Source organism: Gymnodraco acuticeps, unplaced genomic scaffold, assembly GCF_902827175.1.
Source record: "Gymnodraco acuticeps unplaced genomic scaffold, fGymAcu1.1, whole genome shotgun sequence".
NCBI classification, from domain to species: Eukaryota; Metazoa; Chordata; class Actinopteri; order Perciformes; family Bathydraconidae; genus Gymnodraco; species Gymnodraco acuticeps.
Genome location: NW_022991956.1, coordinates 219,978 through 236,224, shown reverse-complemented (window position 1 = coordinate 236,224; position 16,247 = coordinate 219,978). Strand labels below are relative to the sequence as shown.

The window sequence follows — 16,247 nt, the reverse complement described above, 5'->3', positions numbered from 1 at the left end:
GCACAGCACAGGAGGAGAGACTCTTTAAAGTAGAGACACTTACATACTGATATACACACATGAACATCAGCAGGAGAGGACTCTTTAAAGTAGAGACACTACATACTGATATACACCTGAACATCAGCAGGAGAGGACTCTTTAAAGTAGAGACACTACATACTGATATGAACCTGAAGAAGGGCAGAATATGTCTTCTTGAATATAGCTTGTTCACTTGTTATACATTATACAGAACACCTGTCTCTGCCTTTTATGCTGTAATAACTGCAGTACAACACGTTTAACTTGTACCCAACACATGGTGCATTTAACCCAGATCGCACCACAGTGTGTTCTGTGGTTAGAGTTTATGAGGAAGAGAGCTAGGTCAAAAACTAATAATGGAGCATGTTTCAATGAAAATGAATCGTAACATTTTCCATTCAAAACACCCACTTAAAGGAACTATCTGCTATTACTTAAGTCAGATTTTAGAGCTGATTCTTTCCTCAGTGAAGACATTGCACTCTGCTGATGTCATTTAATGCCGAGTGTGTGATGATGAAGAAAGTATTTCCTGTCAGATGGTGAGAAGAAGCACACTAAGCTGGCTTATTTTAAAAACTAATCCTTTACGTTGCACAAAATCAAAAACTGTGGCAGAGCTGTTTTGTGTTTAACAAAAACTTTGTTTGTTTGTTCTGACTTTAATGTTTCGGGTGTTGTCAAGGAAGATGTTCTCTGGGGAGGAAGTGAGTGCTGGGTTGTGTTATGAAAGCAGATTTGTATTGCAGACAGCTTGTGGGCACTCAAACGAATCATACTTTCCGACTCACTTTAGGTTGCAGAGGCTTCCCCATAACTGTTAACAGGGTTTTGTTACTCAATAGCTGCCGCACATTTTATTGATTTTAAAGTGACACCAGAAAACATTATCTACAGTTTGACCTCCACTCTACAGCAAACAATGTAAACAATTAAGAACACAGCCAGAGGGAGCTTTGTTGTATTACAGGGAGGATCGTTTTTACTGGGAGGATTGAGGCTTATAATACATCAGTTTAAAAAGTAGAAATACAATAAACCAGCTCCTATTAGGGTTTTTCTTTTCTGTAAGAGGAGTCATATATAAAAAGTACTCCTGCAAGTTACTAATTGCTCTGTATCTAAACAGGAGTGGCCTGAGGCACAGTCATTAAGGATTAGCGGATCATTTGTTACTATTTCACCAGCGGCATGTATTATATCCAAACACTGACAGGCTTTTTTGAGCTTTCTTAGACTTCAGACTGCTAGGCTGGTAGTGAACAGCGTCAAAGGAAAGTCTTGTGATGAAAAGTAATTCCACAGTGAGGATTCCCAGTGTGTTACTATGGCCAGTGTTGGAAAACAACATCTGTCTTCAGTTAGTTTTCTCATAGCGCTGCACTTTATATGGGACGATTATAGGAGATTCCATGTTACATGTAATGTCATAGCAAAATAAGACAACTATTATATTTATGAGGGATATAATAATGTCTACAGTAGTTGATGATATTGTTTTTGTTTAGTTGTCATGTGGTTTGATTCCTGAGGGCAGACACTGAATGAATATGGGAAAACCCTGCATTACATACTGAGTGTTGACCTCATTGAAGTCTTTTCTTTTTCCAGTGAGTGATATGACATTGTGGGTGTGTTGCTAGTTGTGTGCTAGCTTTAAGAATGCAGCAACAACAGCATGAGGTTTGGCGAAATCGGCTCGGCGTAACAGGAGGGTGTGAAACTGTTTTAGAAATGAGTAACAGGCGTTGCTGCTTCAGTAAGCACCTCTGAAGCAGAACATGAATATATATTATCATTGTGATTCCATGTGTGTTAATGTTTGAAAGAGCAGGGATTTGTAGACATTGTAATGTAGCTCCTTCACTAACAACAAAGCTAGAAATAGCCTACACAAACACCTGGGAAACTACTCAAAGTGGCTTCTGTGATAGTTCCCAGTTTCTCCAGAAGTGCACTTTCCATGGTCACACACACATGCACACACAGACTCTTAAAGTTAAAAAAACAATACCAGTGTCGCGGACTGGTTACAAGGCAAATGCATACAGCCATGCTTTTTTGAGCTAAATGCTAACGGTAGCTGCTAACGGTAGCTCTCTAACGTGCCCACTGTGAAAATGCTAACACACTAATGTTTGAAATCATCTTAGTTTAGCGTGTTAGCTTTGACAGTACACAGACACAGGACAATGTAGCTAGCATTGGCTACATGTATTACTATATTATAATTTTGACAAAATAAAGAATAGCCAAATAATGTCTTTCATGAACATTTAAGTTTATTTCACCCCTTACTTACAATGTTAGGGAGAGCATTGCAAAACTGGCCCCGGTAATGGTACAAATCTCAACCTGTCGTACAATGGACAGCTTCCCCCCCCCCATCTATGTATATACTCGCATTTTAGACTCTGTTACTAACTGTATATCTGTAGACTTGGTATGTCTTAAATGTCCGGTTAGGATGTATTAGAACGAAATCTAAAATGAAAATTGTAAATAAGCAATCTGTATGTAAAAAACCACCTGTATGTAAATTGTAAATAAGCCATCTGTATGTCTTATATGTCTTAAATGATATGATGAATTGGAAATGGGGGACCCTGATGTAAACAAGACGAAAGGCTTTCTCTGGTCTGCATCCCCTTAACAATTGTATGTTTTGAGCTGTACTGTACTGTACCCAATATACAAGCTGTTAATAAACTTTTCAATCAATCAATCAATTAGTGTTTGGGTTGGACCACCTGTAGCACAAAGATCTCTGGACAAAGTCTTGCTTAATATTAAAACTCAATATGCTGGATATATCAGCTGTTGTTCATTTGAATACTTGAAAGTAGGCTGCAGGGTCATCTCTTAGCCCAGGGTTAAGGATAGCCCATAATGCAGTGTTTCTCAAAAAATGTCATACCTAGGACCACTTAACCAATAAAAAAAACACTCGCGGACCACCTAACTCCACAAACATCCCAAAACACATCATTTTTCTAGAACAGATTACAAATCGCCTGAAAATGGTACAAACAAGTGGCAACATGTGTGATGAAGGTGTTGCGCTGGGCTATATCATGCAACCGAAAGTGAAACTTAAGCTTGCTCCATTGCGGAGATTCCCACGAGAGTGCGGAAAACTTAAATAAATAAATTATTTAAATTGTGAAATGTTACCAATATACTCACGGACCACTAGGGGGCGCTCACGGACCACCAGTGGTCCGCGGACCACACTTTGAGAAGCATGGATATGCAGTGTAAAAAAAAAAGCCCATATGTTGTGGTTTTAAACTGGTTTAATTAAACCTTGGATCTGTTTGCTCTGTCCTAACAAACCCAGTCTTACTGTATGATTATGTACGTTTAGTAAGGTATGAATTACTTAAATATCAATGTTTTATCAGTCTACACTTTAATACATAATAATACCATTTGTAGAAAATGTTCCCACCAAAATAACATTTCGTAATTTAGTTCAACTACTTAAATAGCCTCAGGCAAGTAAACAATTCACAGGTGTCTCAACCGCCTACACTGTTGAGAAACAGCCCTGTTTGTTAGTTTGAACCTTGTGACAGAGCCTGTATGCAAGGTGAAAATGTTAAACTTTTAGAAATTAAAAAAGAAAGTAATCTGCAGCAAAATTAATGACAAAATAGCAGTCCTTATATTTGAGTACAATACAAGTTCAACAGTAAAAGTAATATAAGACAAGCCTTTGAACACAATTGTAATGATTGAATGATTGTAAATGAAACCACAAAACAAAGCTACTCTAAATGTAACTACAAGTAAGCATTTGCAATGGGTGCTACATTTTCTTTTTCCATACACACATGGAGATTATGAAATGTGATAACACCATGTCAGTATCATCCTGCTAATGTACTTGTAAATATTCACCTAGAGTTGGTTTTCTTTGTTTATTATAATGTCTGTATTCCCATGTTTGTGTTGTTTCTATTTTCACAGTTTACCCCGAGGAGTTTTTACCAACTTATCACAGTATTGAAGAAGGAGCAACAGTCAACAAAGCACGACTGGTGAGTCTACACATGTTGTCAGCTACAGTAGCAGCACATCAATCAAAAGCACTCTTTGTAGAGAGGGTGTGGATTGACTCTTCTAAAAATACCCGGATGCCTTGTGCGGATCTGTATTCCTAAATCTGAATTAAATAGTTTTCTCTACTGTGTTTATGACTTAAGAGTAGGTGACAAAACGCTTTTGGTGAACGATTTTTTCCAAGAGGCTGAAGAGATCCATTATGTTTTAAATAGTACTAATTAGAATACATTATTATCCAAACAAAGACATGACAGTAAGGTTTCTTAACGTACTTACACAGAATACATGTGCCTTGTGTTGGAAACATTTAACTCACCTTGAAGCAAACATGACTACTTTTACGCACTTCAATTTCTCTATGGCCAAAATGATTATAACGTCAACAAACTCCTAAAAGAAAAATCACTTTCAAAAGCTTTTTTCACTTGTTATCACAGATGTAAAATAATACATTTGAACAATTATCCTAGTTTTTTTCTCCTACCTGTTTCACATATGCATCAATAAAGAAAACATAGGAAAATATAGTTTTAATTTAAGAGAAAAAACAAGATTAAACTAAGACATTTTTATTTTCTCAATTGGCCACTCAGGGCTTCCGTAGAATAGCCTACTGCACGATATCCTACATATATACATATCTTACACATGTAATTTAAAGACAAACCTGTATTTTAAATCATTATTCTTAACACTGTTTTCTTAGGCTTTCTCAAGGCACACTGAGAAAACTGACATTAATTAAATGTTAGGTTAGATAAAAGCAATAATATTAAGTTGAATCTAATATGTTTTATTAATATTATTGCTTTCAACTAACTTAATACAGTTATGTGAAATCTGTGGACATAATCCATTTAATTCAAGTCAACATTTCAGTTTTTTCAGTGCATTATTATTAAGATTACTGGACCACAAGGCACCAAATGACCACCCAATGCACCGTAAAAACACAGTAAATTAATTCACACACACATCAAGTATGTAATCTCATATGCCGTGCATGAGCGTTATTAATACCTAGCGGTGTCACAAGTTAATGTGGAGAGGAAGGGCGGGTATCATTGTGTTTGTTGACACTCCCGCTTTTCCTGCATGGCCCACATCACACGTTATAAATTGAAGGTCAGACACTCACGACAACACAGACCTTCCTTATCTCTGTGCAACATGTACGGCACCATGGAGGAAGAGGAGTACGAGTTTCAGGACGTAGACTTACCTGACGAGCCTTGCTTTTGTCCTCAGGCAGAGTTTAATGGCAAACCCGACTCCTTGTTCTTCAACGACGGGGTGAGGAGGATCGACTACATCTCGTCTACGAAGATGAGGATAAGAAGGACTTTGACAAGAGGCACACATTCCAGCGGCGCAAGGTGAGCTTATGGTTTTTATTTGTTATTATTTTTAAACTGGGTGCTTCAGATTGGTATCTGGTGCTCACATAAAGCTTACAAAGTAATAAGTCAACGACAGGTATAAAGTAATCTACTCATGAGAAAAAATCATGTGTAAAATATGTGTTTGTTCATTTTGTTGCATTTCCAAAGCTATTTCCTATGCATTATTTAGACAGGAAGAGTAGGAAAGAGAGAAATTCCATAGCCTGTTTTGAAAATATCAGACTCTTTAATAACCGTATGCTTTTAATTGCTCCTCCTGTAAGGCAAGGCAAGTTTATTTATATAGCACTTTTCAACACAAGGCAATTCAAAGTGCTTTACAAAAAATGAAAGACATTAAGAAAAAGGCAATAAATGACAATATAATGACAATAAATATAATTCTGATCCTTCGTCTAATGTCACAGTAAGATTCGCTATCAAATCTTCTGTTTTATGAGTAGACACACATTGAAACTAGTAGCTAAGTAGTCATACACACTTGGTAAAAGTCAAACAATGTTTTATATGGATGAATACGCCTATTTGTAAAAGGAGTTTTTATTCGCCGCAGGATGCCGGTGTATGACAGTTTATTTAAGCACTTAATAAATATTAACTGAAGGTGTATACTCAGCACAGGAACTTAAATAATGCTTTAATTTTCCAGGACACGGAGTAGATTAAATAGTTTTCAGAGAACCTTTCCTATACTTCTCTTTTATACAGCACAAAGTTTCAATGTGAGTCATTCATCGCAGTGCTGGCTAGTTTCCCATAGGGAAGTTATGGAAATGAAGAGCGTTACTCTGTCACTTACACAACCAAACCCTTTCCATTCCATCTTCTTTTTCAAACCTGAACCTTGTTATCATCCTGGACCAGACATCTTAAGCCATCAATTAGCAGAGAGTATCAAGTGTTCTGGGTTATGTGTGGCTTCAATTTTACACTTTTACACACTAGATTTCAGGGATCTGTGCAGGGATTGCACAAATGAAATACACAGAAACGTTATGACATACCCAGGTGTGGTTTGTGTCTGCCGGTGTCTTTCACAACGGCTTTGACGGTGAGAGATGGGTAATATAATGCCTAGATCTGCAGACCGCTGTTATCAGCACTGTTGCAACCGTGGTTTTGAAATTTTGACCAAAAAGTGAGGCCTTTTTAATAGGTGAAAATACTGCATATTTATATTATTAATATTAGGGCTGTCAAGTTAACGCGTTAATAACGTGTTAAACGCAAAAAAAAAATAACGCCACTATTATTTTAACGCGATTATTATTCATGAGAATATTTGTCATTGTTCAAATGATAATAAACATTAGCATAAAGCATATTTGTCCACTCATATGTTGATAAGAGTATTAAAAACTTGAAAAATATCCTCTAAGGTACATTTAGAACAGATAAAAATGTGCGATTAATTTGCGATTAATCGCGATTAACATTTTAATCGACTGACAGCCTAATTAAATAACACCATATTCTACCCTGCTGTTTATATATCCTATTTATTTTAATGCTAGCACTTTTTCTAATGTATGCCAGCTTATATTTTACACTTTCTTTGCTAGTTTTTGTCTTATATGTTTGTTAGCATGTATAGTTTCTATACGTAAGACTTTCATTGTACAGTGCAGCTGCCTGTATACTGTACATATGACAAGAACATATCTCTATCTATACTGATAGGAAATATACATGATGGAGAAGGGAGGTTTAGAAAGATGAGATGAGTTTTAACTAGTAGCGTCTTCACCACAGATCCACAGGGACAGAAGCAATTCCTCAATTATCCCAAAGCAAACTAAATCCAACAAGGGATGAAAATGACCGCAGTCTACTGCCGGCACTCCTTTTCCTTTGTGTTTCCCACATGGGTCAAACAGAAGTTGCTAAATCTTTGTTTCCTGACTTTTCGTACTGCTAGGAGGACGCGGCGTACTTATGCTAATGTCAAATACTTCGCTTAAATTATTGTGTTTACACTGGTATTTCCGTGTAATGATAACAGGGTTGGCTGAACTAACAGTGAAGGTATTCTGTCAACAGTCTTCAGAGGTTTTCCTTAGAATTGTATTTCCTCGGATGATGGACAACTGTAACTGAGCTTTTCTATTAGCTCCATCTATTTTATTTCTATATTTAACTCTAATTCAGTACTTTTTTGTGTGTTTTTGCTTATAGAAAAGCTGTGAAGCAGTATGCAGGATGTGGTTTCATGCCACTGTGTGCAGTGTACATATTTGCCTATGTCACGGAATTGGAACATGTCCAAATAAATAAGCCACACATTCTTCAGGTTTCTTTAAATACATCTAATTGAATGACATCTTAAGACTTAAAATATTTAATGAATTTGTATATCAAGGTGATAATGTGGCAGCATATGCTTTACACGAAATACAACGATATGATAGATACTAGTTTATATTAGATTTCTTGTTTTATATTTATGTCTGCAACATGACATCAAGTCAAATTCCTCGTATGTGTAACCTACCTGGCATAAACCTGTTTCTGATTCTGATAAATACCTATAGGCCTACATCCAAAACAGTATCTAATGTGTAGCCCGGGTGTAAATAGCATTGTTAGCTACGGACACCCGGGTGTAAAGAGCATTGTTAGCTACGGACACCGGGTGTAAATAGCATTGTTAGATACCAGACACCCGGGTCTAAATAGCATTGTTAGCTACAGACACCCGGGTGTAAATAGGATTGTTAGCTACAGACACCGGGTGCAAATAGCATTGTTAGCTACTGACACCCGGGTGTAAATAGCATTGTTAGCTACAGACACCCGGGTGTAAATAGCATTGTTAGCTACAGACACCCGGGTTTAAATAGCATTGTTAGCTACAGACACCCGGGTGCAAATAGCATTGTTAGCTACAGACACCCGGGTGTAAAGAGCATTGTTAGCTACGGACACCGGGTGTAAATAGCATTGTTAGATACCAGACACCCGGGTCTAAATAGGATTGTTAGCTACAGACACCCGGGTGCAAATAGCATTGTTAGCTACAGACACCCGGGTGTAAATAGCATTGTTAGCTACAGACACCCGGGTGTAAATAGCATTGTTAGCTACAGACACCCGGGTGTAAATAGCATTGTTAGCTACAGACACCCGGGTGTAAATAGGATTGTTAGCTACAGACACCCGGGTGCAAATAGCATTGTTAGCTACTGACACCCGGGTGTAAATAGCATTGTTAGCTACAGACACCCGGGTGTAAATAGCATTGTTAGCTACAGACACCCGGGTGTAAATAGCATTGTTAGCTAGAGACACCCGGGTGCAAATAGCATTGTTAGCTACAGACACCCGGGTGTAAAATAGTATTGTTAGCTACAGACACCCGGGTGTAAATAGCATTGTTAGCTACAGACACCCGGGTGCAAATAGCATTGTTAGCTACAGACACCCGGGTGCAAATAGCATTGTTAGCTACAGACACCGGGTGTAAATAACATTGTTAGCATCAGACACCCAGGTGTAAAAAGCGTTGTTAGCTACGGGCACCCGGGTGCAAATAGCATCTGCCTTATAATAATTATTATAATAATAATGGCCTTTAAAAATAAACAATAATACTTCTCTTGATTTAATTTAAATTCAAAACAGCTTTATTAATCTGACCAATTTAGAAATATGTTTTAAGGTCACCTTATATATCTCCGTCTTTCAATCAGCTTTATTATAGGCTACTCTAAATCTGTTGGTGTTTTTCTTTTAGTAATAGTAATTAATTTGAGTATTTATCACACCCTTAACATAATTATTATTTATACATTTATTTATTTAATTTTATTTGAATTCAGTATATTAGTTCAATAATTATTGGGGCTGTTATACCCAAACTGCTTTTGGTGTAAGGCACAGGGTAAATTATGTTTCTCTGTTTGGTTTTGCTAATACTATATGGAATCAAATAGTCTGTGTTCTGTTGTGTTTTGAAAGTACATGTATGGACAGAATAAGTCATAAACAAAAAAATCCACAGAGAGGAGGAGAAGCATGAAATTGAATTTTTTTTCTTCTCTGCAGAGGCGGCGGGAGAGTACTTTGAAGCCAGCCTGATGAAGATGGGATTAGAGCTGGAGGCGACACAATCTGTGAGTAGATCACACTTTAAGATGGTTTCTCTTCCTGCATCTCATACTTATCCTGATGAACTCAGTGTACATCTGACCGGGTGACGACATTTCCTATTGACGCAGCAACCACTGTAAGTTATATTCTTGTTTAATTAGACTTCTCTGTTTCATTTATTCTACTCTGTATTAATTGTTCTGTAGTTATTGTAGCTAAAAGGCTAAATCGCTTTGAGAGATTTTAAATCTCAGATGCTCAGGCGAAACCTGCTTCACAGGTCTCAGCTCTCAATCCTGCATTATAATATAGGCAGGGCCAGTCTATTGATTGCGTGAAGTACAACCGCGTGACTCAGTCATCTTTCACCTAAAAAAGCATTTAAATACCATTTAAAATCTGATGAACTCAGTGTACATCTGAGGGTGACGACATTTCCTATTGACGCAGCAACCACTGTAAGTTATATTCTTGTTTAATTAGACTTCTCTGTTTCATTTATTCTACTCTGTATAATTGTTCTGTAGTTATTGTAGCTAAAACGGCTAAATCGCTTTTGAGAGATTTTAAATCTCAGATCTGCTCAGGCGAAACCTGCTTCACAGGTCTCAGCTATCAATCATGCATTATAATATAGGCAGGGCCAGTCTATTGTCGCCATCAGCTGTAGATAGTTAACTAATTAGAGGGGCTTGCCCCTACAGCTGTGAGAACTCAGCAATCAGGCGTCCATTTTAGGTAGCTCTTTCCTGGAGCGTCAGCTTAAGCGTCAGACAGCCGAAGACTGACAAAGACATTGGAGTCCTACGGGAGTAAGACTGACAAAGACATTGGAGTCCTACGGGAGTCACGAGGGAGGCAAAGAGGAGGCAAATCCTACTCTGATTGAGCTGGTGTCTTATTTCTCTTTTCTTTAGTTTCTAACCCCTTGCTATAATCATGTGTATTTTCTCCATTCCTGTTCATGTGTTTTCTCGCAATTATCACTGGCCCCGTGTATCTCGTAATCGATATATAACCGGCCTGCTCTCGTCTATCCCACATGCTCCACTGAGATCCAACATCTAGTTTCAGGTGGCCTGTGGAACTGCCAGTCAGCTGTTCCTAAGGCTGACTTCATCTCTGGCTACGCCTCCCTAAATCTCTGGATTTCCTTGCTCTCACTGAGACCTGGATTACTCCATCCAAACACATCCACCCCAGCAGCTCTCTCCACTGCATATTCCTTCTCCCATACACCCCAGACCACTGGCAGAGGAGGTGGCACTGGTCTCGCTGCTCTCTCCCAAATGGAGCTTTCCCTCTTCAAGCTACCTAACTTCACTCCTTCCACCTTTGAATTCCATTTGCCGTCACAGTAACCATCCTATACAGTTAACCATTGTTTGTTCTCTCCCGTCCACCAGGCGCCTTGGGGGACTTCTTGGAAGAATTAGATAATCTCCTCTCACACATCCTGAAACTGGCCCTCCCGCTGTACTTCTCGGAGACTTCAACCTTCAGACGGGGAAGATAGACGAACTAACATCCCTGTTAACTGCCTTTGCTTTCTCAACTGTCTCCGTCCCCCCAACCGACTCATAAAGCTGGCATGTCCTGATCTCATATTCTCAAGGAACTGCGCTACTTCTAAACCTCTCTGTAAACCCGCTCCACACATCCGATCACTCTCATTTCATTTCTCTCTACCCTTTCCAACATAACAAACTAATCTCTTCTCATCCTGCACTTGTCCGCCGTAACCTTCGTTCCCTCTCCACCTCTACCTTTGCCTCATTCGGTGCTCTCAGCCTCCCCTTCCTCTGACTCGTTCCAACTCCTGCCTTCAAAACTCTGCTGCAGAATCTCTCCTCTCTACTCTCTCATCCACCTCTGGACTCTCTCTGTCCTCTCACATCTCGGGCAGGCTCGTCAGTCCCCTCTTGCTTCCCTGGCTAAATGATGCACTGCGTGCTAATAGAACCGTCCTTAGGGCAGCAGAGCGGAAACGGTGGAAATCCAAACACCGTGACGACCTCCTAACCTATCAGGCTCTCCTCTCCTCTTTCTCTGCTTCGATCTCTCAGGCAAAAAGCACTTTCTTTCAAGATAAGATACAATCTTCCTATTTCCAATCCGAAAAAACTATTTTCCATCTTCTCCACCCTCTTGGACCCTCCAAAGCCCCTTCCCCCCTCCTCACTTCTGTCAAGCGACTTTGTTACCCACTTTGAAAAAAGGTTGATGATATTCGCTCTTCTTTTTCTGACTCACCTTTACTCACCGCTGGGTCACCAGACCTTCCTTCCACCAACACACTAACCTCCTTTTCCCCTCTCTCTCCAAGTGAGGTTCTTACCCTCATTACCTCTGCCCGGCCCCTACCACCTGTCCTCTGGACCCTATCCCTTCAAACCTCCTTCCAGACGATCGCTCCTGATATTCTACTGTTTCTCACCCATTTCATCAACACTTCTCTAACTTCTGGTCACTTTCCAAACCAGTCTCAAGGAGGCAAGAGTAAATCCCTCTCCTAAAAGAAACCTACTCTCAACCCCGTCTGATGTTATAAACTACAGGCCTGTCTCTCTTCCTCCCGTTCCTGTCTAAATCACTTGACGCGCTGTCTTTAAACAACTCTCCGGTTATCTCCATGAGAACAAACCTTCTGGATCCGCACCAGTCTGGTTCAAGGCAGGTCACTCCACAGAAACTGCTCTCATTTGCTGTCACGGAGGAACTGCACACTGCCAAACTGCATCCCTCTCCTCTGTCATCATCCTGTTGGACCTGTCTGCTGCATTCGACACGGTGAATCATCAGATCCTCCTTCGCACTCTCCAAAAAACTTGGAGGTTTCAGGCTCTGCACTTTTCCTCCTCACCTCATATCTGAAAGACCGTACCTACAGGGTGACTTGGAGAGGGTCTGAGTCCGACCCTTGTCAATTAACTACAGGGGTCCCTCAGGGCTCTGTTCTTGTCCCCTCCTCTTCTCCCTGTACACAAACTCGCATCGGATCAGTCATTAGCCCGCCATGGTTTTTCATACCACTGCTACGCGGACGACACCCAATTAATTCTGTCCTTTCCCCGCTTCAGAGACCCAGGTCGTTGCCACGCATCTCTGCTTGTCTAGCTGACATCTCTCAGTGGATGTCTGCTCATCACCTCAAGCTCAACCTTGACAAGACTAGAGCTGCTCTTTCCTTCCGGGAAAAAGATTGTCCCACTCTTGACCTAACAATCAACATCGGCACCTCAGTTGTTTTCCCCGACTCAGACTGCAAGAATCTGGGTGTGATCCTAGATAACAAACTGTCCTTCACTGCAACATTGCTGCTACAACCCGCTGCTGCAGATACACGCTTTACAACATCAGGAGGATACGTCCCCCAGCTGACACAGAAAGCGACGCAGGTTCTGGTCCAGGCTCTTGTCATCTCACGCCTAGACTACTGCAAACTCCCTCCTGGCTGGTCTACCTGCATGTGCCATCCGACCTCTGCAGCTCATCCAGAATGCAGCGGCTCGTCTGGTCTTCAACCTACCTAAATTTTCCCACACCACTCCGCTCCTCCGCTCCCTTCACTGGCTTCCGGTAACTGCTAGAATCCACTTCAAGACACTGGTACTTGCGTACCGTGCTGCGAATGGATCTGGCCCTTCGTTACATCCAGGACATGGTTAAACCGTACACCCCAGCGCGTGCACTACGCTCTGCATCAGCCAAACGACTCGCTGCGCCCTCGCTGCGAGGGGGACCCAAGTTCCCATCAGGCAAAAACACGTGGGTTGCTATCCTGGCTCCAAGATGGTGGAATGAGCTCCCCATTGACATCAGGACAGCAGATAGCTTGCACATCTTCCGGCGCAGACTGAAAACTCATCTCTTCGACTCCACTTCGAGCGATAGAACTATTAACAAAGCACTTTTATACTAATAAAGGACTGGCTTATCTAAAGCCAGTTGAGTAGCACTTGAAAATGTTTTGGCTCTATGAAACCTGAATGTACTAATATGATTCTGTTTTCTTCAAGGTTGTGTCTTCCTGGTCGAAGTGTACTTATTGTAAGTCGCTTTGGATAAAAGCGTCAGCTAAATGCAATGTAATGTAATCCTGGTTGAGGATGGACCCAAATGCAGAACAGAGGTTTTGAACAACAAAAATACCTCTAATTCAAGGTAAACAGGCAAAGCAGGGCAAGTCAAACAAAAGTAACAACACAGAAGACAGAAAATGTCAATTTATAACATACAAGGAATTGACAACAAACTAGCACTTGATCTTGAATACAATCAATCCGGGGGGAAAACATAGAGACAGGAAGTAAAAGCAGACAAACATAGAATTACCTAAATAAAACAGGAAAACAGACAGATCATGAGACTACTTTAAAGACCTACTTCTTCTTGGTTCCTGCTACTATTGTAAAGACAATAAAGTTGAATCTAATCTAATTTAACACCCAAGATCTCTTAAATTTCCCTTGTTAACCTAATCCGAATACTTGTTAGACCACCTCTTTAAGAAGGTTTTGGCTTGTGTAACCATTAGCCAATCAACAACCAAGGTAACCCCCCCCCCCCCCCCCCCACCTTATCACCTGAAGATTCAATCACTTTTTGTCCTGATCCATTTTTATAAAAACCTGTCTGAAAATGAGCAGATCAGATTTGGCCACTTTATGATGTCATAACCAGGGGTGCACATAACTTTGGAATTATTTCAAACCTGTTTATCCCAATAATTATAAAGGAGTGCCTTGGAAATATGTGTTTACATAAATTGTGACCAAACTGTTTGAACTTAGACTAAAGTGAACTATCTAAACACTCAAGAGTCCTTTACCTCACTGAGCTGTAGTATCAGCCTCTCAGTCTGACTGGAGAGGACTCTCCCTCCACATTATTGTAGACACATCTTCTTCTTATATCCGTTAGAGCAGCTAGCACCAGATTCTAATAACAACACCGGGGCGGTGCGCCCTTCTCTCTCTCCCTTGCTCACTCGCACTTTGGCTGTGAGCTGCGGTTGCCAGATAAGCCAACATCCCCCATTTTCATCACTTACAGCGCCCATCGTACAGGGCAAATGAAACGTGTAACCGGGGTGAAAAGGGTGTTACATTTACTTAATTATGAATATTGTTACATCAAGGCCGAAAATTAGGATGAGCCCCAACGGTCAAAAATGTTTTTTTCCCTCCCAGAACTGCCAGCGCAGCACCTCCCCAGATCTGGCGCCCTAGGCGAACATCTATAACGCCAGTGCTACGGGCCGACCCTGAGTTCATATGCAACTCGCAAATATCTTTCTCTCTCCCTTCTCTCTCTCCTTCTCTCTCAATTTTGGTACGCAAATGCGCCTTTTTTCAAAAGACCCGGTGCTCTTTTTTTTGGTGGAGGTGCGCATGCGCACCTGCGCACCAGTTATGTGCAGCCCTGGTCATAACGATGTTTTTTCTTGTGTAACCCTTAGCCAATCACCAACCAAGGTAACCCCCCCCCCCCTTATCACCTGAATCTCCTCCTAGAGCACCATTGAGTTATTTTTAACCAAATCTCTCTCAGAGGGGCGTGGGGAGGGGCTCCTTACTTTCATCTAAAGTAACAGACAGAGAATCAGCACTTTTGAAACAGGGCTGAAACAGAGGGGATTATGGGATGCTGCAATGATCTGTTTGATACTTGGAGCCAAACACTTCAGAGACATGTTTTGTATGTCCTGAGACCTGTGATATATTGATGAAAAACAGTCAAATAGGGGACCTTTAAAGTGTGAGATACAGGAGGAGAAACATCGTTATGACATCATAAAGTGACCAAAATCTGATCAGCTCATTTTCAGACAGGTTTTTATAGAAATGGATCAGGACAAAAAGAGAGAGAATCTTTTTTCCTGAAACTTTCAGAATCTCTTTCCACAGAGGGGACACATGTTGATGTAGAAGAGACATGAAAAAATGGATTTTGCATAATAAGTGACCTTTAAAGACTCCTTCTTCCTCGTGTCCTGCAGGTAATAAATGACAAGCTGCTCTTTGTGAAAGTGCACATGCCGTGGGACGTGTTGTGCAACCTACGCCGAGGTCCTGCACATCAAGCTGCCCATCCAGCCCCAACGACCTGTCCTCCAGACCCTCGCCCTGGCGATACTTCTCCTGCATCACACATAACACTTCTATCCCCCGACGAGCAGATGATCATGAAGGAGACGGAGTTCTTCACCGCGCCCTTTGAGAAGGACCGTCTGGAGTACTTCCACGTGAGGGACAAAGACCTTTTCTTCCACCGCCGGCCATGAGGAGCAGGATGGCAAGTGGTTTCATTATACACACATATTCACATTTTAGTCAATGGTTTATCCCACTTTCATTCAGCTGTATCCCGAGAGCCAATATATAGAAAGCAAACTTGAAAATAGTACAAAAAGAAATCAATATACCAAAAAATTAGACCACCGTTTGAAACACCTTGATCAGGAGGTTAAGGACCCTGGAGTGGTTCAGAAGATTTTGTAAAACCAGAACCTGGAAAAAAAACACTGGATCAGCTGTTTTTTTTTATGTCAAACTATTATTTTTATATATTTGGATTTGGATTTTTTAAAGATCTTGTGTTGTCATCATCCCTCGTTTTCTTATTGTTTTTTATAATCAATAACACGTACCTACTTTG

At 40.6% G+C, this 16,247-nt stretch overlaps 1 protein-coding gene across 1 annotated transcript in view; it reads left to right on the top strand.

Annotated features, from left to right (window-relative positions):
• Nucleotides 1-16,247, top strand: part of ano6 (anoctamin 6) — a 31,848-nt gene that overhangs the window by 3,804 nt on the left and 11,797 nt on the right. The window contains 9 exon segments of the mRNA XM_034200664.1: nt 4,000-4,070; nt 5,344-5,404; nt 5,407-5,471; nt 9,545-9,610; nt 15,589-15,645; nt 15,647-15,685; nt 15,687-15,749; nt 15,751-15,858; nt 15,861-15,884. Coding sequence (XP_034056555.1) covers nt 4,000-4,070; nt 5,344-5,404; nt 5,407-5,471; nt 9,545-9,610; nt 15,589-15,645; nt 15,647-15,685; nt 15,687-15,749; nt 15,751-15,858; nt 15,861-15,884 — 554 coding nt within the window.